This window comes from Pararge aegeria, chromosome 16 (assembly GCF_905163445.1).
Source record: "Pararge aegeria chromosome 16, ilParAegt1.1, whole genome shotgun sequence".
Taxonomy (NCBI): Eukaryota; Metazoa; Arthropoda; class Insecta; order Lepidoptera; family Nymphalidae; genus Pararge; species Pararge aegeria.
This window is the reverse complement of record NC_053195.1, coordinates 1,918,987-1,945,513: the sequence shown is the minus strand read 5'-3', so window position 1 is coordinate 1,945,513 and position 26,527 is coordinate 1,918,987. Positions and strand designations below refer to the sequence as shown.

General features: G+C 36.5%; 1 protein-coding gene across 3 annotated transcripts in view; it reads left to right on the top strand.

Moving 5' to 3' along the window:
• LOC120630235 (adenylate cyclase type 2) overlaps nucleotides 1-26,527 on the top strand; it is a 258,614-nt gene that overhangs the window by 229,595 nt on the left and 2,492 nt on the right. For 2 of the 3 annotated variants that reach the window (XM_039899383.1, XM_039899384.1), the window contains exons 10-23: nucleotides 2,177-2,366; nucleotides 8,443-8,595; nucleotides 10,233-10,322; nucleotides 14,331-14,458; nucleotides 15,649-15,704; nucleotides 17,195-17,356; nucleotides 19,190-19,334; nucleotides 19,891-19,974; nucleotides 20,651-20,764; nucleotides 21,184-21,350; nucleotides 22,744-22,915; nucleotides 24,119-24,184; nucleotides 24,576-24,725; nucleotides 25,613-25,714. In XM_039899383.1, coding sequence (XP_039755317.1) covers nucleotides 2,177-2,366; nucleotides 8,443-8,595; nucleotides 10,233-10,322; nucleotides 14,331-14,458; nucleotides 15,649-15,704; nucleotides 17,195-17,356; nucleotides 19,190-19,334; nucleotides 19,891-19,974; nucleotides 20,651-20,764; nucleotides 21,184-21,350; nucleotides 22,744-22,915; nucleotides 24,119-24,184; nucleotides 24,576-24,725; nucleotides 25,613-25,714 — 1,779 coding nt within the window. The remainder of the gene's footprint in view (nucleotides 1-2,176; nucleotides 2,367-8,442; nucleotides 8,596-10,232; nucleotides 10,323-14,330; nucleotides 14,459-15,648; nucleotides 15,705-17,194; nucleotides 17,357-19,189; nucleotides 19,335-19,890; nucleotides 19,975-20,650; nucleotides 20,765-21,183; nucleotides 21,351-22,743; nucleotides 22,916-24,118; nucleotides 24,185-24,575; nucleotides 24,726-25,612; nucleotides 25,715-26,527) is intronic. The other variant, XM_039899385.1, reaches the window with a different exon arrangement.

Genomic DNA, 26,527 nt, shown 5'->3' with positions numbered 1-26,527 from the left:
CCTACGAGTTTATATAATCGCCTTTTCGTATCACGGAAAAATAACAGACTTAATATCCAGTATCACAAAGGATTTTTATTAAAAAAAAGAACAAAATATCAAAGGATGGTCCCAGATGGGATTAATAAAAGAGGTGTTAATTAAAGCGCCTCGAATGCCTACCAAGTCCAAACTGTAATAATCCTTTTGAACTCTTAGAATAAGATTTATTTTACTCGTCTTGTTAATCTTATATCATCAAAAGTTGTAGCGTACGGTTCACCGTCTCTGAAATTATGTTGTAGACTTTGCTATTTTGTTTATTTTCACTTTATTCGTCGCTTTTTATTAAGATCATATCTTATACCAGATTTTCTTCCGATACTTTCTCCGTGTATACGTTTGGATAACTGTACCATACAAACTTTAATTCGTTATTCCACACAATAGGTACCCATCCGGCGTCACGTCGCGTCTTATCGCCCACACACGCTTGACTTGTAAGGGTTTGAGCGTGTAACCTTTTTCAAGAATTGGGCTATAAAAAGCAAAAGAACTTCTTGTTTAATTTACGGATAGTTCCGAATAGCGTTTGGATTCGATTCCTGGCATGGGGCAATTTGGGAATTTATCATTTCTGAATTTTCCTTCTGAAATTTCTCTCGGTGGCCGTCGCTTGTTATCACCCTACTGACAAAGACGTGCCGCTAAGCGATTTGGTGTTCCGTTCCGATGTAGCGTAGAAACCGATTAGGGGTATGACTGCTATACTCCCTAACAGGTTAGCCCGCTACCATCTTAGACTGCATCATTACTTACTACCAGGTGAGATTGCAGTAAAGGGCTTACTTGTAGTAAAATAAAAAGTTCGAATCTCAGTACGCAACGGTGATGGAAAACATCGTGAGGAAACTCGCATGCCTGAGAGTTCTACATAATGTTCTCAAAGGTGTGTGGAGTCCACCAATCTGCACTGGGCCAGCGTGGTGGACGGCCTTACCCCTTCTCATTGTGGGAGGAGACCCGTGCTCTGTAGTGGGCCGGTAATAGGTTGATAAGATGATGATGATGACTGCATAGAAACGGATAAAAAAGTGCAGTACAAAATAAACGAAATTAATAAGCAACTTATTACTAACTAGCGGACCCTCGCGACTACGTCCACGTATGAGTTAATCGAAAAGCTAGAATATATCTGATGCCAACATTTTACGTGGTACACTGAGTTAGTAAGTTGTCATTATTTTAGTTGATACATTCATACTCGTACATCCATCCATACATCCATACTCACAAACTATCGCATTTACAATATTAATAGTATGATACGCATGCATTCGATCGTTGTCCCATATGCCTTGCGACTTGCTGTTATTTGTAAAGAGTTATGTCCTTTATCTCCGTAAATATTTATTAGATCCTTATTAAAATAAGACAATACATGCTTGGTAGTATACACTTTCAAATAAAAAAATAATTATTAAAATCGGTTCAAATTTAACGGAGCTATGAAATAAAATTGAAAAAATTGTCATCCCATTTCCCAGAGGAAACTTATTGTTTATCGGGATAAAACGTATTCTATATGTTGACCCGGAATATCAGCTACCACTACACCAAATTTCATTTAAATCCGTTCAGTAGTTTTCACGTGATGCCCGGACAGACAGACAGACAGACAGACAAACAGACAGACAGACAGATAGACAAAAATTAAATAAAAATCCGTTTTGGACTCAGTATCGATTATAAAACATCTCCCAGTAAAAATTTTCAAAATATATGAAATGTACAGAAATCTTCCAGTTACAGTTTTATTATAAGTATAGATAGATATAAATAGTGATCTCTTCCAGGCTAACTTTTCGAACAAAGACACTGATATTTTTTATTTATTTAAGGCTACCCCTAAATCTATCTAGTAGTTAGCCTATTTACATATGTGTTCATATTTTTTATATGTATATATAATTTTTTGAGTAATCATTAATTTTTTACTGCTTTTCCTTTTTGGTTTGTTTCTATTTTTTTTAACTTTATCCTACTCATAATAATATAATATTGACAGATCATGTTAGATGCGGTCAAAGGCCTCCCCCTTTTCTTCCAATGTCCAAAGTACCTCATCACTACCACCGGTTCCCCGTATACTGTGTGACTTCACGTAATACTATTTGAAGTATAACATTTGTTTCAGAAACCAGGCGTATCTGAGAACGGTCGCCTATCAGTGTGCACCGTGGACCGCAAGGCCAGCATCGTATCCTCCATGTACCAGGACGTGTCACCCACAAAGAAGGAGATCAGTCCAGCGCCGTCGCAGCACAGTTTCGTTGAGCAGGAAATGCCCAAGATATCTCGAGTTGAGTCTATGCGACATGCTGGAGGTAGGTTTTTAAACTATTGCCTTATTAAGTCAAAGTCAAAAATATCTTTATTCAAGTCAGCCCATAGGTGGCACTTTTGATGCGTACATGAGAATTACACGGTAGTGAGATGATGGCGATAACTATATTCGTAAACTTAAAACGAAAGCTACGAGGGTTCCAAACGCGTCCTGGTCTAAGAAGAAGTCAACAACAAACTTAGCCGGGTGTTTTTTTTTGTTAGCACCATCTCATATAGTCATTTAAAATTATTAGAAGAGCGACCTGGTTAGAGCAATAATTCACACCCAAGCTTTTTTATCGATTACGTAGTCCTTTATACTATAATGGGACTTTTCAATAAGATTACGTTTAATACAAACTTTGAACTTTTTAAGAGACATCTCCGAGATGTCGTGCGAAGTGAGAGGTGCGGTTCTACAATAAACTACCCATAGGTAGTTTATTGTAGAACCGCACCTCTCACTTTTCTGAGCAACCTGTACTTTTTTAAGAAATTAAAATATTACTTGCTTGAGGAATCCTGCAGGCATGAGAGGTTTCCATAATGTTCTCACAGGTCTGTCGAGTCCACCAATCCGCACAGGGCCAGCGTAATGGCCTAACCCCCTTCTCTTTGTGCGAGAAGACCCGTGCCCTTTAGTGGCCCGGTAATGGGTTGAATTCCAAATATAGGATAGAAAAAAGCGCAAAGCGCTACTTTGTGAAATTCCATGATATATTATAAAAAATCAGCTTTTTTTGCTATACTCCGCGAAAAGCAGGAGAAATTAAGTTTAATTTTCATAATTACGTTCCTGCAGGGATTTAAGTCTTAATAAAACTTAGTTAAGGTTCGTATGAAGCTTTCAAACTCCACAAACACCTAACATCTTTACATCAAATTTTCTCTATAATCCACAAATGAATCCAATTAATTTAAACGTGATAATAGATTATCATGTTACCTTATTCCAAGTATAACCTGTATGCACGCCACGCCACTTCTAAGCGGGTAGATAATATAAAATGAAAAATCTCCAGTACGAGTTATAAAAAACTTAAGGATAGGCTTTGTAAGAGTTATAAAAAGCCTACACTTAAGTATTTATAATTCGTACTGGAGAATCTCTTCATTTTATATCATCTGCATACCCTGTGCACAACTACCCTCTATGCACGCCTGAGTATAGAATAGTAGTATTCGGACGTTGGTTCACTCATTGTACGTCTTATATCGACTGATCAATATTAATAAATTAATATTAATCAATATTAATATAATAATATTTATTTAATAGCCAAATTGTGGGTACATAACAAGGAAACATTTCATTAAACATACCCTTCACAATCGACTGTCACAGACAGTGTGCCAATGTTTATAAAAAAAAAAGAATATATAAATTACATTACAATTTAATTTATTTTAATTATACTTGATTTCATTAATAAATTCTACATAAACAATAATTCTTGTTTAAAGTCTTATTTGCTATCGCTAGGAAACATCTTGGACCTGACTCAGCACAGCGGACCACTGCCAGTGGGAAATTTAATTTTAATTTAAAATAGTCTTTACTACTCTTGTATTTGCTACGCGCTAAACTAAGTTATAAAGGAAGTGTGTATTTGTTTCTACTTTCATTCCGTTCATAGGAGAGGCATATTATCTCCTAAACATCTACTTATGTCTTTCATAAGATGGCCGATTGGCGCAATGGGCAGCTATCCTACTTTCTGAGTCAAAGGCCGTGGGTTCGATTCCCACAACTGGAAAATGTTTGTGTGATGAACATTACTGTTTTTCAGTGTCTGGGTGTTTATATGTATATTATAAGTATTTAGGGAACAAGATGACAGTGAAGTGGAACTGAGATCAATTATTGCCAAGAACTCCCAGCTAAAGGGTGAACTAGCTGAGCTACATAGCGCTCACACTCTGGTCTTAGAGGAGCGCAACCAACTCCAGGAGGCAGTGCATTCTTTTAACCAATGCATATCTACTTATGATGAAGCTTTAGGAAGAATTACTATGTTGGAGGGTGAATTATGTAGCGCACATAAAACTATTGATGACCTTCAGTCACAATTACAAAATGTTGAAATGCAATCAACAAATAACTTGTATGATGAACTACTTACTTCATCCTCAACAATGCCAGTGTGCATCGATCTGACTTGTGATAGCCCTTGTGTTAAAAAAACCAAGCCTCAAATAGATCTCCCCTTTTTAAATAGCCACAATAAAATAAAAAAATACATTAGAATTAGTAAAATAATAAAAAAAACTCAAAAATTAGTAAAAAACCAGAAGAAAAGCAGTGAAAACCTGATACTAAGAAAAGAACGTTCAGTTTTGTTAAATAAGTTAAATACCTTTTCTCTTTCTTTTCAAAGTAGCAGGGAAAAATATGAGAGTGAAATCCAAACCTTAAATGATGTTATTCAACAGCTGGAAGACTCACTTAAAACTATGACTATTAAATATGAGCTGTCAAAAAAGCAGATAGATGAACAAATTCTGGCAGCTGATGAGTTGTTAGCTCTAGGTACCTACAATATGGCTCGTTTTGAGTCATTGGCAAATAAATGTCAATGTTCTCAAGATATACCTACGGCTAACCTAGACTTAAGTAGTAGTATTTTGTCCTCTAATAAGCTAGAGACCTGCCAAGAGCAGTGTGAAAGTATTATTCCTGTCACTACATCCTTAGATTATAATTTATCAAGTAAGCATAAAAAACACACTTTAGTAATTTGAGACAAGCTAGGTAAAGGTTTTGGTCCTATTATGAACTGTTACCTAGATCACTCAGTGACTAATAGATGTTCACCGGGGGCTAATTTAGACTATCTTATTGATAGTTTGAACATAGACAGTTTAGATGTAAATAAAAATGTTATATTTTTGTTAGGAGACAGCTTAAATGTAAAAAAGACACAAATTATAAGATGTGTAGAAAAATTGCTGGCTTTGCATGAAAAATCTAAATGTAGATTTGTTATGTGTGCCTTTCCGTACTGTGGCACACTTAGTTCTAAGCGAAATAAGCAAATTTATAATTTAAATTTATTAATTTATAACTTGACATGCCGTCATAGTGAGGCAGTTTTTTATTTTGATGTGAATAAATTTATTTCACCATTGTTATTGACTAGGGATACTTTTTATCTGTCAAAAAAATGTAAGCAACATATAGCCTCATTATTAGCTTACAATTTAAATTATACAGTTACAAGTGTTGTAACTAAGTCTATTGACAACTTTACAAATTGTACTTTAGGTACCAATATTTCTGAAAATGACCCAAGTACTTGTTCAAGTACTAAGAAAATTTCTTATAATTATTTAAACTAGATAGCCAGACAACGGAGAAGCTCTCCAATATGAACATTGTACATCAAAATATACAGAGCTTAACCGGCAAAGAAATTGAAATAGAACTGTTTGTGGAAAAACTCAATATACACATTCTGTGTATTACTGAGCATTGGCTCACTGGTGCACATCCAGCAGTTATCTTAAGGAATTTCAAAATGTCAAGTGTGTTCTTCAGAAGGACTGCAATTCATGGTGGGTCCTTAATTTTTGTACACAATAATATAACTTGTAAGGAGCGAAAAGACATAGTTAGTCTTTCTGTTGAACGCACTGTAGAACTATCTTGTGTGGAGCTGGATTTATAATAGTGTGTGTATATCGTCCCCCCTCAGGTGATTTTAGCCTTTTTGAGGATATAATGGAAGATGTGCTTAAGCGATTGTCTGTATCCACAAAAAAAGCAATAGTATGCGGGGATTTTAATGTTGATATTTTACTTAGTAATGCAACTACGACTAGGTTGCTAAACTTATTTAAATGTTTTAATTTAAATTATGCTTTTAGTGAACCTACTAGAATCACAGCAACCTCAACATCGTGTTTAGATAATATTTTTCTCAACTGTGATATCTTAGGTAAATCGATAATAACCAACTTAAGATCAGATCATTGTGGCCAACAAATTACTGTTTTGAATAATATAAACAAAGATAAACATATCGTCAAGTGTAGGCCGATAACTAAGAGCAAATTGACGTGATTCAAAGGTGAAATATCATCCAAAATTCCTGCCCTTGTCTTTAAGAACGGTCATCCTGACAGCATTTATGGTACGCTCTTTAATATTATAGAAAATGAATTTAACAAAATATTCAATTTCAAACATATAGATTTCAATAAAAAAATAAAGTTTAGCGATTGGGCAACTATTGGCATATACAAAAGTAGAGATAATTTGTATGAGCTCTATGGTGAAAAACAATATAACCATACTCCAGCTTTCCTACAACACGTAAAAATGTACTCTAAAACGTTTAAGAACGTTTGCTTTCATGCTAAGTCGCTATACTTTAAGGATCAAATCATAAAATCGGATAACAAAGTACAAACAACCTGGAAAATTGTTAATAATGAAACTGGGAAAGCTAAATCTCGCAACGTAAACTTTGAATTAATTATTAATGATAATAAAGTTACCGCTGACAGTGAGGTTGCAAGTACCTTTGAAAACTTTTTTCAGAGTGTTCCTATTTTGTTGACTGATTCACTTAATTCTTCACCTACTGCAGCTCAGAGTTTATTGAGGAACAACGTTAATGAGTGCAACGTTTTATTTAATTTTAAACATATATCTGCATAATATGATATAATAAAGAATTTTAAGTTGTTGAAACAGAAAAAAACCGGTGATTTATGGGGTATGTCTGTAATGGTAATATCTAACATTATAGACGTTATTGCCCCTTACTTAGCCATACTTTTTTATGAATGTGTTGATAGAGGTACTTTTCCAAATTTAATGAAACATAGTAAACTTATACCTCTATTTAAATCTGGCAATAAAAACGACATTAACAATTACAGACCCATTTCAATCTTACCAGCTCTTAGTAAGGTTTTTGAAAAAATTATATCAAATCAACTTTTGAATCACTTCAATGTAAATAAATTACTACATCCGGAGCAGTACGGTTTTACTAAAGGTGTGGAATTTATTTTACCAAATGTAAAGAAAGTTAATAAAAATATAATAATAAATGGAGAATCACTAAAAATGGAAGATTCCACAGTTTTTCTGGGCATGACCTTGGATTGTAAGCTTCAGTGGGGTACCCATATAGATACACTAGCAGGTAAACTAAGCTCGGCTGCCTACGCCGTCAGGAAAATTAGACAGATTACTGACGTAGAAACAGCAAGACTTGTTTACTTCGCGTACTTTCATAGTGTGATGTCTTACGGGATCTTATTATGGGGCAAAGCTGCTGATATTGAAACTATATTCATATTGCAGAAAAGAGCTGTACGGTCAATATATAAACTTAAATCACGTGAATCCCTCCGTGAAAAATTTAAAGAAATTGGTATACTTACGGTAGCCTCACAATATATTTATAACAATATAGTATTTGTAAGACAACATATTAGTCTTTATAAACAAAAAGTGGATATAAACAGTCGACTTACAAGAAATGGTCATAAATTAGTGACATCTGCATATCGTCTGCGAAAGGTGCAGAAGTCATTTGTGGGATTGAGTATACGCTTTTATAATATGATTCCTAAGGTAATTTTGGACCTACCAATCCATAAGTTTAAAGAATGTGTTAAAACACATTTATTACAGCGAGGTTATTATACAATTGATGAGTTTCTTAATGACAAGGTTGCTTGGAAGCATCCGGCTCCGCTTTCATCTCTCACAAGATAGAAAAATGAATTTTGAAATGTAAAATGTAAATTGTTAATGTTGGAAAGGAGCAACTGCTGCGTTTCTTGCCGGCTTCTTCTCGGTAGAATCTGCCTTCCAAACCGGTGGTAGAGTCACTACACACGGACAGACTTGACGTTTCAAAAGAGCTTGTATTAGGCCTACTTGAAATAAATGAATTTTGAATTTTTTTTTTTTTTTAATGTATATTATGCATTAAAAAGATATTCATCAGTCAACTTAGTACCCATAACACAAGCTGCGCTTACTTTGTGGCTAGATGGCGATGTGTGTATTGTCGTAGTATATATTTTTATTTATAACTAATTCATGGTTTCCAGATCTCAGTAGACGAGCATCAGTTAAAGTGGTAGCGTTTGAGAACAACAACGCGAGCAGTACTGGTGAAGCTTTGGGCAATGGGACTGTTGTTACCAAGCCTAAAAGTCGAAGCGGATCCATTATAGGAGCCATAAGTCCCATAATGGGGACAGGTAAGACCATTAATTTAATATCAATAATCAATATCATATGGCAGAAGATTTAATAAATTATTTGAATGAGCTAATAAAATAATATACTTTTCTTAAACACTAACTACGACATTTGTGGCGTCTACATGGTAGACAGTGATGACTTACGGATCAGAGACATGGTCGCTAAATTTGGGTCTCATAAGAAGGCTCAGAGTCACTCAGCGTGCGATGGAGAGAGCTATGTCAGGAGTATCTACGTGATCAAATCAGAAATGAGGAGATCCGTAGAAGAACTAGAGTTACCGACATAGCTCAGCGAGTCGCGAAGCTGAAGTGGCAATGGGCGGGGCATATAGCTCGGAGAACCCATGGACTTTGGGGTCTTAAGGTGCTGGAATGGCGACCCCGCACCGGTAAACGCAGCGTAGGTCGGCCCCCAACGAGGTGGACAGATGACGTCAGGCGAGTAGCTGGGAGCCGCTGGAGGCAAGCGGCCCAGGACCGTGTGTTGTGGAACTCCCTACAAAAGACCTATGTCCAGCAGTGGACGTCAATTTGTTGAGATGATGATGATGATGATGATGATGATGATGATGATGATGATGATGACATGACATACAATAAATGATTATCTAGAAGGAAATAATAAAATGCTGCCAATTCTGGAAAACACAAAATTCTAACCTAAATTAATTGACAGGTTTAATTTTTTGTTTTTAATCCACTACTCGTTAGTCCTTGACTGCAATCTCACCTGGTGGTAAGTGATGATGCAGTCTAAGATGGTTGTGGGCTGACCTGTTAGGGAGTATACCCCTAATCGGTTACTACGTGACATCGCACCGGAACACTAAATCGCTTAGCGGCACGTCTCTGTCGGTAGGATGGTAACTAACCTAACAGAGAAAATTTAGAAATTATAAATTCCCAAATGGCCCTCGTTGGGAATCAAACCCGTGACCTATTACTTAAATTCACAGCGCCCACCGTTGCGCCCGGAAGTTCGTGGTAAAAGTTGGTGTTGTCCTTATATGACTATGAAATTTCCTATACAAAAGGATAGCACCATTTTCAGACCTTTCAGTTAAGTTAATATAAGAGATTTTTATGCAACAGAATTGGAATCAATATCTTCAGATCTAAAGATGAATATTATATAGTAAAACAAGTCAAGAAATGTTACAAAACAAACTATAAGGTATCACTGAAAGTGTTAATAAAACATGTTGGCTATTTAGTTGTTCAGAAAGCGAATGTAATACTTTAACGTTTTGGATAGAAGCAGGCGTTACTTTGCGAAAATCCATGATATATCATGAAAAATAAAGCCTAATTTGCTATACTCCGCGAAAAGCAGGAGAATCTGTATGGTGTAATTTATAATTTCTTCAAATGTTTACTTTCCTCTTATTCATTGTAAAGTCAACATCTCCTGAGGATACACCGGTTTCGGAGCGAAACGTGCGTAGAGGATACATTGCCAAAGTCTGTTTGGTGTGGAGTATAAGGTTTGAAGAAATTATAAATCCACCATACAGATTCTCCTGCTTTCCGCGGAGTATACCAAATTAGGCTTAATTTTCATGCTTTAACGTTTTATCAATTACATTATTAACAAGAAATTTCAGTGTCTGAATAAAATGTTATTTCTTCAGAAAGCGACACGGAATCGCCACCCGTGGTACGGGATGCTCAGCCAACATTCTTTCTACGAATGTTAAGTACAATGTCTGTGGAGTCCCTAAGTTAGTTTCGATTCAGTCCTCTCATACCAGCATGTCCACCTGGCATACAATACGTGATAGTTTAGACTTTTCCACTGGCACAGGTTATTTTTTTAACTTTACTATTATCTCAATGCTAACCAAAGTTGAATGCTATATTGTGGTAAAACCCTTAATGTGAGCATCAAGTGTCCTTATTTATGTTATAACCCGTCCATAGATTTAGCGTGAACCCTCAGTATTATAGATCTGGCGCTAAAGACCAAGTTGAATTTTCTACAATAACATGATATAGAACTAGAACTAAAAATTGTTGAACTGGAAGCGGTGATAGCCCAGTGGGTAGAAGCTCGACTTCACTTTCGGGGGCGCCGAGTTCGAATCCCAAGCGCGCACGCACCTCTAACTTTTCTAAGTTATGAGAAATCAGAGTTTAAGTTATAGTTATGAGCGTTTTAAGTAATTAAAATATCACTTGCTTGAACGTTGAGGAAACCTGCATGCCTGAGAGTTCGCGATAATGTTCTCAAAGGTGTCCGGAGTCCACCAAAACCGCGGTGGACTACGGCTTTAACCCCTTCTCCCTGTAGAAGGATATTCTGGAGAATCAAATCGTACTAAGGGGGCTAAAAAAGTATGACAGTTTCTATAGAAGTCATATGTGACACATATCAAGTTATATTCATGTAAATAATTGGACTGTTTTTTTTAAAATACGTAACAAATAGAATATTGTAGTGCGGACTGGGGATTTTAAATAAAACGTTGTATGAAAATTCCTCAATTCTTAAGATATTTCATAATTCATATCCACGAAACATGGTATTCTGATCTTCGTTTAAGAATAAAGAAGTAGGACGTGTTACACATTTCCCTAAAAGTAAATAAGTAGAGCATAATGATGTGTGGATAAATAAATAATACAATTTCCGAGCTATATCCACAAATTTGGTATTTTGACTCTTGTTCTCTCGATTCGGGTATAGGCACCGCATCAAACATTTTTATCAGTGGATTTACAAAATTCTACGCAGACCAAGTATCTGCGAAAAAATCACGACGTAGCGTAACATTTATCCTATGAAACACAATATCCGTAGTCCGTACCAATGTTTCTCTCCGGCACACACCGTAGTACAAACACAATATCGAAACAATGCAATTCTGTGTTGTGCAGTTGTCTCCTGGGAATACTCCGGTATCGGATTAAAACATGTGTGTATTACTTGATAAGGTGGACATTGTGTAGTGGCTATTTACGTCCCACCCATAATATAATACGCTAAACCCCCTTCGTTTTAGTCTAACGGGCGAGCTTTGACAATTATTTATATCTTAGTGTCTCACAAATAAACGTTGTATAACGCGAGAATAGTTATGCAATGTTTTGTCACCCTTCAGCTGAGAGCTCCTTTCATATATCAGATAAAACACTTAATAACTATTTCAACGGTATTACATGTTTATTTGTAAGGCCCGTGACTTTCCCAGGCAGGGGTGAACAACGCGAATTTCTGATTTTTTTTCTCTTTCTACTACAATTTAGATCTTGACTGCAATCTCACGTATTATTCTAGGTGCGATGCAGTTCAAGGTCGCAGTGGGCTAAGCTGGTTTAGCAGTTATATTCAAAAATTCAAAATTCATTTATTTCAAGTAGGCCTAATATAAGCACTTTTGAAACGTCAAGTCTGTCTGTTTGTAGTGATTCTACCACTGGTTCGGAAGGCAGATTCTACCGAGAAGAAGCCGGCAAGAAACTCAGCAGTTGCTCTTTTCCAACATCAACATTTTACATTTTGCATTTTAACATTCATTTTTCTATCTTGTGAGAGCTGAAAGCGGAGCCGGATGCTTTCAAGCAACCTTGTCATTAAAAAAAACATCAATTGTATACTAACCTCGCTGTAATAAATGTGTTTTAACAAATTCTTTAAACTTGTGCATTGGCAGGTCCAAAATCACTTTAGGAATCATATTATAAAAGCGAATACTCAACAACTTTGTGGGAACAAATGATCCCTGTACCTTACGCAGACGATATGCAGATGAACTGATACCCGTAATTGGTTTCTAGGCGACATCCTATTTATATATTTATTTGTTACATAAAAAGGACGCACAAGGACAACATATCTCTAAAGAGATTTTTTCCGGAAGCCCTCGAATGTGACAAAAACTGAAGAGTAGAGCTGAGTAGGTGCTTAAAAAAATAACTGATACAAAAAGATACGATACATAGATGCACAGACTACGTTTACACTATATATAAATTCCAAATTCATGCTATAGATGAAGTACGGGATGAAATATGTATACTAATAAACAAATTATATAGAGAAGCTAGTGTTGCTTCAATCTTGACTTGAACACACTCGGGGAAGGGTTATACACAGAATATTGTGTGGAAGAAGCGACTTTGCTTAAAAGTGATGCAAGTGAGAACTTCCAACGCCTTCACATTAACACACGGACGCATTGAGCTAACTTTAGGTAGAGGCTAGAGATAGACCAATGCGTCCGTGTCCGTGCGCAATCTTACCGTAACTTAATCGCTTGGAAGAACATCTTGTTTGATAAAGTTTAAGTTGGAAGAGTTTTCCACATGAAAACTTCGAGTTGGTATCGAGGTTATAATTCAACAATTTTGGTCCCAAAACCCAGGATATTGGTAACTGTAGTTAAGCATTTTAAGCTCTACCAATAAACCAAATAGATGACCAATAGGATCATGGGCAGTTTGTAAACTAATCTTGGCGTTACTTACGAGCAGAATTAAAGGAGCGGATCTAAAATCAACATCATCTTCATCGCACGATCTTACTTTGCTGACCTGAAGTCAGTATTCCGAAAGTTTTTCATCTTTCTAACATTCAACGTGACTTACTTCTGTACAGTCAACGAATTAAATTGCGCGTGCAGTTCACCATTATGGCGTTGCGCATGATGGCATAATAGCGTTAGCACCCAATATCCGGTCCTTAAACATTACTTTGGCGCATGCCTGATGGACGCAAGCTCTGTGAGTGCTTTCAGATTTTTGTACATCACTGAAAATCTCCGAACCGACATGGAAGCGCATTAGTGTTGAATTTTCCTGAACTTCTCAATTCTAAATGAATTTTGAATTTTTAAATTTTCCAGCTATGTCCTATACATTTTTACGAATGTAATATGTCTGAATGGTGAGTTCAATTCACTCAAAAATGTGTACTCCGTTAACAATATTTAGTGGTCTAATAAGTTAGAATAAGAGTCTAAGAGTTTAGAATTTAGAATAGCAAAAAATTTTGTGGCAACTTTTGTGCGTTTGGAGGAAGATCTCGGTGGAAGATCCTCCTATGGGATATATATACGGGAGCTATGGTGATACGCTTGAACATAACGTTTTAGCGTATCACCATAGCTCCCGTACAATGGGAATGATTACATTAATACACATTTATTGTTCTTTAAATATAAAACGACTAGATTCTGCCCGTAACCTCGTCTGCGTGGACTTTAGAATTGGGTCTAAAACTGCGCTCGTTAACAATTTTTAAGCCCACCACGGGAACTATTTCAGAGATAGAAAGTGCATGTCTGACTTGCATACTAAATTTAAAAGCGGTCTGTCTGCGGCTTAGCTCGTAAACAATTTTCAATTTTCCCTAGGGAATTACTTAAGGAATCAGGATAAAAGGTAGCCTTTGTTCTTTTCCATGTCAAAGGCTACAAGCATGCCATATTTCATCCGAATCCGTTCAGTCGTTTTTGTTGATTGAGTAACAAACATCCATACTTTCACATTTATAATATTAGTAAGATAAAAATACAAATGCAAAAGAGAATGTAAAATTTTGCGTAGTAAGTAAAATACAACTACGGAACACATAAGGATTGTTTCCGTAAAAGAAAATGAATAAAAGAAATACTTTAGACGCATGGGTTTGACAAAATTCACTACATTCCCTCCAAATATTTGACCTTTGATTTTTATATTCTCATGATTCATTTGGCTTCCTTTAACTATTTCTTTTATATTTTTAGCGACTCCTGGAGTACCTTCAAGATCGCGTCCTTCTAGTAAGATGACAAAATATGTGGAGTGCTGGGGCGCGGATAAGCCCTTCGCAAATATTACCGATTCGACCCTTGCTAAGAATATCGGTATCTCTGTAAGTAATACATACCTCTCATTTAATCAAATAATTTGGTATTAGGAGAAGTTGTGTCAATTATGTTTATAAATCTCTATTCATAACTTAATTCACAGGCCTTATACTAGTGCTGTCCTATTTCACAGGAAACATTGTGAAAAGGACGGCAATACAACTAGACCTGCTAGTTTACCTACCTAGTTTGTACCTACCTTTAACAGTCTAGGGGATAATAAATTAGTTTTTTTTAATTTATTTTAGTACCCCAAGAAATGAGGTGTGCAAAACGAATAGGTTCAACGGCTCCTCCAATACGAGAGACGTTTTTCGAGATTAGACCCACGACGCTACTCTAATGTGGGTTGCTGGGTTAGAACGACTATTATCATAAGTCAGTGATATTAACCGGGGCCGACGACCATTATCATAAATCAGTGATCAAACTGCTCTCCGAGACTCCACATACCTAACTCCGGGCTGGTACTGAAGTTCTTAAACAGAGAAAAGATAATACCTAACAATTTACCCGATCTGGGATTCGAGCCCAAAAATTCGTGATCAGTAGATAGCTAGATCAGGTAGATCAGGTAGCTAACCACTAGATCGACGGGGCAGTTGAAACTACTAGTAAAGCTTTGCAAATTATTCAATTTTCAAAAAGTCATCATATCTTATTCTTCTAATAAACTAATAAGGTTATTTAAATCTAGTCAACTAACTAGACATTTTTGAAAAATGCTGGTTGTTAAATGTATTTACATAGTATGTTTGATAGTGCATATGGCTGTTTATTTGAGCTGGATTCATTTGTAGCTGAGTTCTAGCAGGAATTTCGCAGGCGGATAGAAGATTCCGAAAGGTTTACAGAGAGAAACAGAAAAACATTAGTTCCTCGTAAAAAAAGTTTAGATTATCTTTGGGTTTATTAATCGGTTATGGTAATGTCAAGGTTGCCCGCTCCGCTTTCAGCTCACACAAGGTAGAACAATGATTGTTATATTGTAAAATTACGTTTCTTACTACTCCCGGTAGAATCTGCCTTCCGAACCGGTGGTAGAGTAACTACAAACTATAGTGCTTATATTAGGCCTACTTGAAAAAATAAATTTCGAATTTTGAATTTTTCGAATTTTGAAATAAATTATGAATTTTGAATTTTAGTTTATCTGTATCTCAACTAATATCTTCTTTCTTCTTTTTTCTTTTAGAGCTTAGCAATGATAGAACAACATCTTCTGCCACAGAGAACATGCTGCGATTGCAGGTAATTAACAAGATTGCTTATCTTTTAATTTTTTTTTAATATATATATAATATTGCCCTGGCAGTGGAAACGTCATGTTTGGCTTCACGGAAGGTCAGGAAGGTCTTAACAGGCAAAGCAAAAATGCTGAGTGAACCCTTTTTGGGATCACGCCGTACCTAGTAGACTATAAGTTTTAATTTTTTTTTTGTGTGCATATACCCAAATAAAAGATTTTCCTCCTTTTTTTCTTTGTAAGATACGAAACAGTTTCTTTGGTAAGGATTCCGCTTAATATTTTCTTTTTGTTTCTTTCGTCTGGTTTTAAAATGCCTAATTCCACAAGTAACTATTAATATATTTGATAAAATAATACCTCTTTTGCGACAATGTAACTTTGTCATCTCTGTAACGACAATTATTTCTGCATTCTCTAAAAGTTCTTGATGAACTTTCTCTACAAAACTTTTAACCGATAATACTCAAACTCCTTAAATGCCTGAATGTTGTTGCATAGTTTTTATCATTACACGTTTTATATTAGCTAGCTAGCTTCACCTGTATGTATTTTTGTACTCGACTTCTTTAGACTTGATTTTGACCCTCTTCAAACGGTCTGATTTCGTTCGTATTTGCAGATATATCGAGAACCGATGAACATACACTAATTTGATTAATTATTTAATTTTTCCGTTTGCAATATAAGATATTTGCTAATTTATATAATTTTCATCCATAGTCGATAAGGTGGGAATAATTTGTTGGTGATGTAAATTTTAATTTCCAACCATTATCTTTAGCCGACTTTTCTAATATTAACAAATTTCATGGTGAACTGTTAACCGATTAATTTTGCTATGAGAAAAATAGTAGTTTAAGAAAAGCTAATCTTTGAGTCTCCCAATAAGTTCAAAGTTTATATAAAACGTAAGCTTACAGAAAAATCCTATTATAATCCTTAACGATTACTAAAACGATAAAAAAGCTTTGAATTGCTCTAACTTCATAGCTTAATATCAATGTACTGTGAGATGGTGATAACAAAAAAAATTACCCGACTAAGTTTGTTGTGGGCTCTTCTTAGACCAGGGTGCGTTTGGAACCCTCGTAGCTTTAGATTTAAGTTGGCGAACGAAGTTACTTACAATTATGTAAACATATATGAACGCTTCATAAGTGCCTGTGAATAAAGAAATGTTGAATTTTAATTGGGGTCTTAAGGTGTCGTTGGGGTCTCAAGGTACTGGAATGGCGACCCCGCATTGGTAAGCGCAGCGTAGGTCGGCCCCCAACGAGGTGGACAGATGACATCAGGCCAGTCGCTGGGAGCCGCTGGAGGCAAGCGGCCCAGGACCATGTATCTGCTCATAGGTCTTTTGTAACTCTTTACAAAAGACCTATAGCAGCAGTGGACGTCGATTGGTTGACATGATGAATTTGAATTTGAATATAAAGAGCAGGAAGCCTTCCTTGAAATAAATGAATTAACACTGTATTCTTTGATATAACAGCAGTAACTCAGAGGGTCTTCATCGCATCACGCTAGTGTTCAAGAACGGCACTCAAGAGAAGCAGTACCGCAATCAGCCGGACGTTCAGTTCAAGTACTATGTGGCTTGTGCTGCGGCTCTGTTCATGCTTCTAGCGGCTATACAACTGTTAACAGTTCCTAAGTGAGTTACACAATGTTTACCACATAAGTAAATTTTATTCTGTACTAGCTGTTGCCCGCGACTTCGTCTGCGTTTGATTTTGTTTTTTGATGTGGCATTAAATTTAGTTGTAGATCTAAAAAAAATTAAAATATGTAGTATCGCTAAGCCTTAAATGAGGGGTTCGCTGCTGTCCGCTGGGGAGTGCTGCCCTCTATCACCAACCACAGTTTGGGCAAAATTAAATACATATAACCTCTATAGTTAAAAAAATATTTAAACCGGTTATAATTTGTCGGAGTTATGGTGTAAAATCGTCAAACACCCCCCTCCCAAAGGAACCGAGCTTAATGTCAGAATAAAAATATCCTATATTACTTCTAACACTTCCAAGAATATGTGTACAAAGTTTCATGAGGATCGGTTAAGTAGTTTTTGCGTGAAAGCGTAACAAACAAACTTACATTGACATTTATAATATTAGTAGGGATTAGTATGCAGAATTTTGTATATTGCATATTTTTAGTAGTTATCATTCAATATATTGCACCTTTATTTGACCTATACCACAATTAAATTATCTTACTCACATCCTGGGATAGCTGGAAGTGATCTCTTATAGAGATAAGCTTTCCTTTGTACACTTCATGTATCATATGTTCACAATCACAAATTATGGTACAAAATAATAAATAAATAAATAAGTAATTTGACGACCTCCCTGGCGTAACGGTGAGCGCTAGGAATTTAAACAGGAGGGTTCGATTCCCAGCAGGGGAAAATTGGGTATTTATTATGTTTGAATTTACTCTGGTCTGCTCCGGTGGTAGGCTTTGGCCGTGGCTAGTTACCACCCTACCGACAGAGACGTGCCGCTAAGCGATGTAGTGTTCCGGTGCGATTTCGCTTAGAAACCAGTTACGATTACCATACTCTCTAACAAGTAAATCCGGTACCATTTTAGACCACTTACCACCAGGTAATTGCAGTCAAGGGTTAACTTGCTGTGAAAATAAATAAAAAACCCGTTCTATTAAACCACTATCTCTGTGCATAGTCTCCTGACTAGACCTCCATGCTCCAATACGGTTTACGGGCTTTAATACTTATTATTATTACATTGTAGTGAAAACAAACAGAGCCGACGGCTTGACGTGTTCTTTGGGACACGGGGCTCGGGAGTCGTCATCATCATAATAATCATCCCAGTACCAGAGTGATGGTTTAGAATACACACGCCTCTGAGAACATTATAGAGTACTCTCAGGTGTGCAAGTTACCTCACCATGTTAATCTTTAGATGTAAGAATTATAGAATGAGAAATTTTATTGCTTTGCGATGGTGCCTATATTCCAGGGATGGAACTTAGTCCTGTCGAAAGAAAAGCAGAAGTCCCAACAACTAGTTCATCACCGCTTTAGACTCTGCGAATAGAAGAGAAAGCACGAAGTTCTAACCACTAATTCATCATCGCTTTAGGCTCTGCCAGAGCTTACTACAGTCAAAGAAACAAATAAAATTATAAAATAAATAAATACACTACGACAATACACACATCGCCATTTAGCCCTAAAGTAAGCGAGGCTGGTGTTATGGGTATTAAGATGCCTGCTAAATATTTTTATGAATGATATACATAAATACTTATTATATACAGATATAATACACCCAGACACTGAAAACATTCATTTTGTAAAAAAAAACATTTTTCCAGTTGTAGGAATCGAACCCACGTCCTTGGACGCAGAAAACGAGGTTTCTGCCCACTGCGCTAATGGGCCGTCAGATAGAGTTATTAGTAGTAATAGTTAATGAAAATGTAGTAAACATTTGTTCTTGTTCTTTAATTTCAGAGGCCTCGTCATCTACGCGTCGTTTGGTCCAACATTAGTGACATTACTCGTGTTTGTGTACCTGTCATGGTCGGATGGACAGTCCGGTGTGATGCTTTCAGATGTACCCGAATTTTATGCTGACAACTGCACGAAGCCTGGACAGGTTCGTTAAACGTTATGAAAATTATGTATGCGAATTTTTTTAGGAAATAAAATATCACCTTGATATTTATTGAAAGCAATTTATATTTGCGGTACATCGCTATTAACTTTTGTCAGGCATTCAAAATAAAACGTTACGTATGATAACTCGCTTTCGCTCTGGACAACTTTTTCAAAGAGTCATTTCTGCCATAAGAGTGCAATACAACGATGCTTTCCGAATACTCGTGGGCCTGCCGTAGTATTGCAGCGATTCGACAATGTTCGCCGAATCGGGAGTGCCTGACTTTTATTGTATTGTTAGACCTCGTGTAGCATCCTTTTGGGAAAGGATTAGGAACTCTAACAATAGAATACCTAGGATTGTTAGGCTGTCTGTTCATCGAGACTAGAACAGAAAATAAACTAAGAACCTATGCCATCTGAAATAAGTTTATTATCTATTTCAGTTAGATGTAAGTTAAAATGTATACATTTATTTATAGATTTCTTTGTATATAAAAGCTGATATATGGGTTAATATGTCTCTAACGGAATATTATTTTTCATTTTTACAGGTAGTTGCAAGCAATTGCTACATCAGGTTAACAATGTTCGTGATCTCAGCCATTTTGATAAGTGCTTGTGCTATTATTAATTTGGTAAGTTTAAGAAACAATGTCTCAATACCCACTCCTTTAGGTGAACCATAATTTTCCATCTATTGCGTTCTCTCGAATATAAGATTTGAGGTAGTTCAAGGTGTAATTAAACAAATTCCTTAAAAACGGCAATTGGTAGCCCATTTGGTGTTGCAAACGTTCAACTTAGCATCACTTGCTTACTATTTGTCTTCGTCTCGTGGTTGGTATAAAGTCACTCTGCGCACATAATCTTTAAATTTGATGGCGGAGCTAATCCTAACACCTTAGGACGGGCTGTCGGTCGTCCATGTACCACGTGTAAGATTTATTGGCGCTCCACCTTTTTTTTCTACAGAGAAAATTCCTGACGTATACCACTCCGTTGGGGGAAACGGAGTAGTTATGTGGTACTTGCACCCACTAAAAACTCGGCCTCGATAGACCTATAAGTGAGAGCACAGGATTCACTTGCGTATTCACTGCACTCTCACCAAGGTCTGACGCTCCATCAGAAACTTCGCCTGCTAGATAGTGTTTACCAGTAGTGTAACTAGACGGTGTTCCTTTCATCCCATGTCGAAGTTAAATTTCACGCGATCAAAAAAGTGAACGTGGGTAGAAAAAGCCAGGTCAAAAAACTGCGTTGCGATTCGACTTTGAATATTATATTGATTTGGTAAAAATGTTTTTTCAGTTTCAAACTTACCTGATCCAGGATCTGTCAGACAATTCGAGTGTGAACAGCAGTTGGAATGTGACTAACATCACTGAGTTGCTAGCTCATGACGACGGAGTTGACTTTGCTCCGGTAAGTACTTTTGATTTTGTTTTATTAACCGCGTTTAGAACTCAATTATTTATATACAGTTCTATTTTCTGCAAGGATATTCTTTTAGAAATAATGAATGGTTCGCCGTTGTTTGTCGAAAAAAAGCCACACCAATCAGATCTTCGGCAATGTACCCTCTACGCACGTAATCAGAGCATCCTCAGGAGACGTTGACTTTACAATGAATAATTGTTAAGATTATTCATACGGATCGAAACTTACGTAGAGGGTACATTGTCGAAGATCTGTTTGGTGCCGAGTATAAGTATTGAAGGAATTATAAATTATACCATAAGCTTTTAATATACCTGTTATAATTTGCCTGCACCCACGAATTTCGAAAAATATAATATCAATATTATTTTATTGAAATAATGTCAACTCTTTCGTGATTTCAGAGCTACCTCTACAGTTCCGTGCTGACTCTGGCTTCAATATCCGTGTTCCTACGCGTGAGCTTCGTCCTTAAACTTATTATGATGTTATTGACACTGATACTTCATATAACACTCTTCGCAACTGCCGATCTGTTCAGCCAGTTTCAGAAGCTAGACGTTGATACCGAGTAAGTTACATCATTCATCGTTCTAAGCCTATCAATGCGTAAACGTAAGCTTATAGAAAAGTCCTATTATAGTATAAAGGACTACGTAAGCGATAAAAAAGCTTCGGTGTGATTTGTGAATTATTGCTCTAACCAGGTTGCTCTTCTAATAATTTTAAATGACATTGTGAGATGGTGATAACAGAAAAAAACACCCGGCTAAGTTTGTTGTGGGCTTCTCCTTAGACCAGGACGCGTTTGGAACCCTCGTAGCTTTAGTTTTAAGTTTACGAATGTGGTTATCGCCATCATCTCACTACCGTGTAATTCTTATGTAGTACGCGCATCAAAAGTGCCACCTATGGGCCTACTTGAATAAAGATATTTTTGACTTTGACTTTGACTTTTAATGCCTAATTGTTGGGAAAAAGGCCTCTCATAGAGGAGAGATAGCTTTAGAGATCAAAGAGACATAGTTTTATAATTTTTATTAGTGTTTTACCTACGCTTGGAGGTAATGATATAAATTTAAAATGCATATTAAAATTTAAGGAACCGACAGGATTTGAACTTGCGATTCTCTGGCAATGCGGTCTGAGCGCTTTAAACAATTAAGCTACGGCTCTCCTACCGTCGATGTTCAAATTAGTATATGCCTTTTACATCAGTCTTATAGCGACTGATGCGCCATTTAGTATGAAACATTGCAATGTTTCATCTCTTGTTTGAATCGTGTCTCATTGTAATATGGACTTTGAAAAAGTTGATATGTATATGAGAAAATAAATACATAAAATATAATATATCACTTACCACCAGGTTAGATTGCAGTCAAGGGCTAACTTCTCCACTACAAATAAATAAATAAGTACCCTTTCCTTACTCTAAGCTGGTACCCCAACTCCAGAAATATCCGTACCCCAAGTATAAAAACCAATATAACCCGACGCTTTATACTAGAGAGAATCAATACATTGGTTAGAAACTGTCTCACACCTTTATTTAATTAAAGTCTCAGCTCAAGATAGCTCTTTTAGATCTGTGCTTGTATTTTCAGTTTCTTCAGTTTATTTCTATTTAAAATGTAATGGATATAGACGCACTTAATAAAATGTACAAACACACACAAACACACACACACGCGCGCACACACACAAACAAAAACACACACCAAGACACACTACTCAATCGTTTTATTTTTATTTTATCTTTTTTTTGCTATGAAAGAGTAAGGCTCCTGACACAGGTATTTTGATGCTTACTAGGTTACTTCACAACATGTATCATTTACAATGTAAGAAACAAAATAAACTATTTTTATTATTTTTTTTTATTTTGGACAGGTGATTATGAAGTCTGTGCCGTTAAGCGGCATTGAGGATTAGATGTTTATTTCACTGACTGCCTCTTACAGGTTCTCGATGCTACCATACGCGGCTAAAGCTGGGCTGGTGCTGGTATTTCTGGCTGCTTTATTGCACATCCTGGACAGACAGATCGAGTTCACATCCAGAACGGACTTCTTGTGGAAAGACAAACTGAAGTTCGAACAAGAGGAGGTCGAGACCATGAGGGGAATAAATAAGGTGAGAACAACCAAACCAAATATAAAAAAATACTAGCGGACCCCAGCGCCATCTGTCGGGCTAATTTGTGAATCTAAACCATCCAGGTGCCACACAAACGTATACCAAAAAATTCATTCAAAGCGTTCCAGCCACTTATGGGGGTTCCTGGTATAAAAATGAAACCCACATATATGAAATATCGTTTATATTAGATCTTACACAAATCAACAATTTAAACAAAACCACGCGGCGTGGTGTGCGAGTTACCGCGATGCGTACGCGCGTGGTGCCTACGACAGGGTCCCGAACGCTAGGAGAATTCATTGACATACACACGCACACAAGAAATATATATATAAAGATATATATATAAGATGGTTGATGAATATTTTTAAACACATAAATACTTATAATATACAGATAATATAATGTTGGAAATGAGCAACTGCTTAGTTTCTTGCCGGCTTCTTCTCGGTAGAATCTGCCTTCCGAACCGGTGGTAGAGTCACTACACACAGACAGACTGGACGTTTCAAAAGTGCTTATATTAGGCCTACTTGAAATAAATTAATTTTGAATTGGAATTTTGAACTTGAGATAAACACCCAGACACTGAAAAAGTTCATGTTCATCACACAAACATTTTTCCAGTTGTGGGAACCGAACGCACGACCATTGACGCAGAAAGCAGGGTCGCTGCCCTCTGCGTCAACCGGCTGTCATTCCACCAAGGCGTCCAATCTACGTCCGTCGTGTGACCAATCACAGGATTTAGTTAAACAAAATCCAATCCAACAATGTGTGTTGTGATTGGCCGCACGTTGGACGCTAGCTCTAGCGTCATCGCGGACGCATTTTGAATCATGCAGTTTGGCCTTGCTTAAGGCAACTTTGTTAGTTTTTTTATATTATCATTTCACTCACAATATAAACAAAAACACAAACACTTGTTAGGCTCCCAACGACTCATTTTATTTCTCTGTACAACTAAATGAGGGTCAATTTTATTATTTGCCAGATGGTCGCAGGATCAAATCCTGTCGGTTATAAAACCTGTGTGTGTGATTTAATCATATATAGCTAAACATTTCTGAGAATTGAACTGTTGAAAATAAAAATAAAACACGGATAAATTCTTCGTTTTAGTTACAGTTTCTCGTGGTTGAAAAAGTAAGAGATACATTTTAAACATTTCGTCATATATTTAATTTTTTATTCCAGATTCTTCTTGAAAATATCCTTCCAGCTCACGTGGCCCAACATTTTTTGACCTTAGTCGCATCAAAGGTATGTAATTCAGTGATTTTAGCATAATGTATTAGAGCAAATTTTATCGGCATTATTCAAGAATGACACAACGTGCCAAGCTTATAAGTAATATAACCATTCAATTTATATTCTTAATATCAATCCATAAACTTCTTAATGACTATATTACTATTCTTCTTTACGCTTGGAAGCATCCCGCTCCGCTTACATCTCTCACAAGATAGAAAAATGAATGTTTAAATGTAAAATGTAAATAGTTGATGTTGGAAAAGAGCAGTTTCTTCTCGGTAGAATCTGCCTTCCGAACCGGTGGTAGAGTTACTACAAGCAGACAGACTTGCCGTTTCAAAAGTTCTTTTCGAACGGCCTACTTGAAATAAATGAATTTTGAGTTTTGTACGTTTTTCAGGATGAGTTATACCACGAGAGATATTCGAGCATCGCCGTTATGTTTGCTTCTATTCCCAACTATAAGGAGTTCTATGACGAAACTGACGTCAACAAGCAAGGCCTAGAGTGCCTTCGGTTGCTCAATGAGATAATTTGCGACTTTGATAAGGTACCTTCCTCTATTTTCTTTATTTTAATGTGAATTGGCTTACACGTGTGTGACGCCTCGCGCGAACCAGCTTATGACTAAGAACCCCGAAAGGTTTTGAAACTTGTTGGGCAATCTCTGACGGATTTCAGTCTTCGATTACACATTTTAAACGATTTATTTTCTCTGTTATTTTTAAAGAAGTCAGTTTTGAATTTCTCAGGATGTTTTCCTTTACCGTTGATGCAAGTGATATCTAAATTGCTTAAAACCCACCTTTGAAAAGTTGGAGGTACGTGCCGGGATTCTAACTCAGCCCCCGACAGTGAAGTCGAAGTCCTACCCACTGGTCTATCACCGCTTCCAGTTCAACAATTTTTAGTTCTAGTTCTATATCATGTTATTGTAGCAAATTAAACTTGGTCTTTAGCGCCAGATCTATAATACTGAGGTTTCAGGCTAATTCTATGGACGGGTTATAACATAAATTAGGATGCCCACATTTAGTGTTTTGCATTTTGGGCTTGAGTTTATGTATAGCAAATTAAGCTTAACTTTCATAATATATTATGGAATTCCGCAAAGTACCGCCTGCTTCTATCCAATAATTAACTGTAACAATTTTTTGAACCAACAAGCATGGTTACTTTATTAAGGTTAACTTGCCGAGCAGTGTGCGGAGTGCGAGATTTTCCATCTATTCGATCGCGTAAAAGTTAACTATGATTTGTATGGCGTCGAAAGAGGTCTGGTCCCTAGATGGCGTTCTTTTAACGCCATACAAATCATAGATAACTTTTACGCGATCGAATTGATAAAAAACCTCGCACGCAGCACACAGTTTATAGTGTTGATTTATAGTTAGAATATTAAAAAAACTATAACTAGTTTTTTTAATTCTTCCACAGCTTTTATTAAAACCTAAGTTCAGTGGCATCGAGAAAATCAAAACTATTGGCAGCACTTATATGATCGCTTCTGGTTTGAGACCTGGGAAGGAGGAACAAATTGTAAGTAATAATATTTTATATTAGTAGGAGTATAGGCGAGGTTAAACGACTTCCCTGGCGAAACAGGGAGCGCTGTGCATTTAAGCAAAAGGTCTCGGGTTCGATTCCTGGCAGGGGAATTTGTGAATTTATGAATTTTCCCTGGTCTGGCCTGGTGGGAGGCTTTGGCCGTGGCTAGATACCATCCTACCGACAAAGTCGTGCCGCTAAGCGATTCGGTATTCCGGTATCGTATAAAAACCGATTAGGGGTATGACTACTATACTCCCTAACAGGTTAGCACGCTACCATCTTAGACCGCATCATCATCATTGTAAAGGAATAAAAAAAACACCTCTTTTGGCTAAATTCCAAAGTTTTTATCATCGTCGTAAGGAAGCCAGGTTGTCGGGGTTTTATTGTATGTACCTACTTCGGGGAGTGTGCTCAGAAACTGTTCCATTTCGTTCCCTCTTCACCATTCTACCATCTTGGGTAGTAAGAAACCACTACCAAGTGTCCAACCAGATCAGAGAAAACTCATAAATGTTTGATTCCCAAACTGGGTTTCTAAGGTGATTGGTAAAAGAATCGTCCCTCTAACTCTTTCCAAAAGCGATTACCCAAAATCGAAAGATTTTAGCTTCGTTTTTGGTTCAACCATTTTAAATTAATTTATTATATTGTGCATCAATGATATTGGATAAAGAAAACTGTATTTTGAGATAAACTACATAAAATTGGTATTTGTAATGGTTTTTTACACAATTATGGATTAAATAAATTTATTATTATTATATACAGCAAACTCTCACACCCGTGCACAAGATAAAT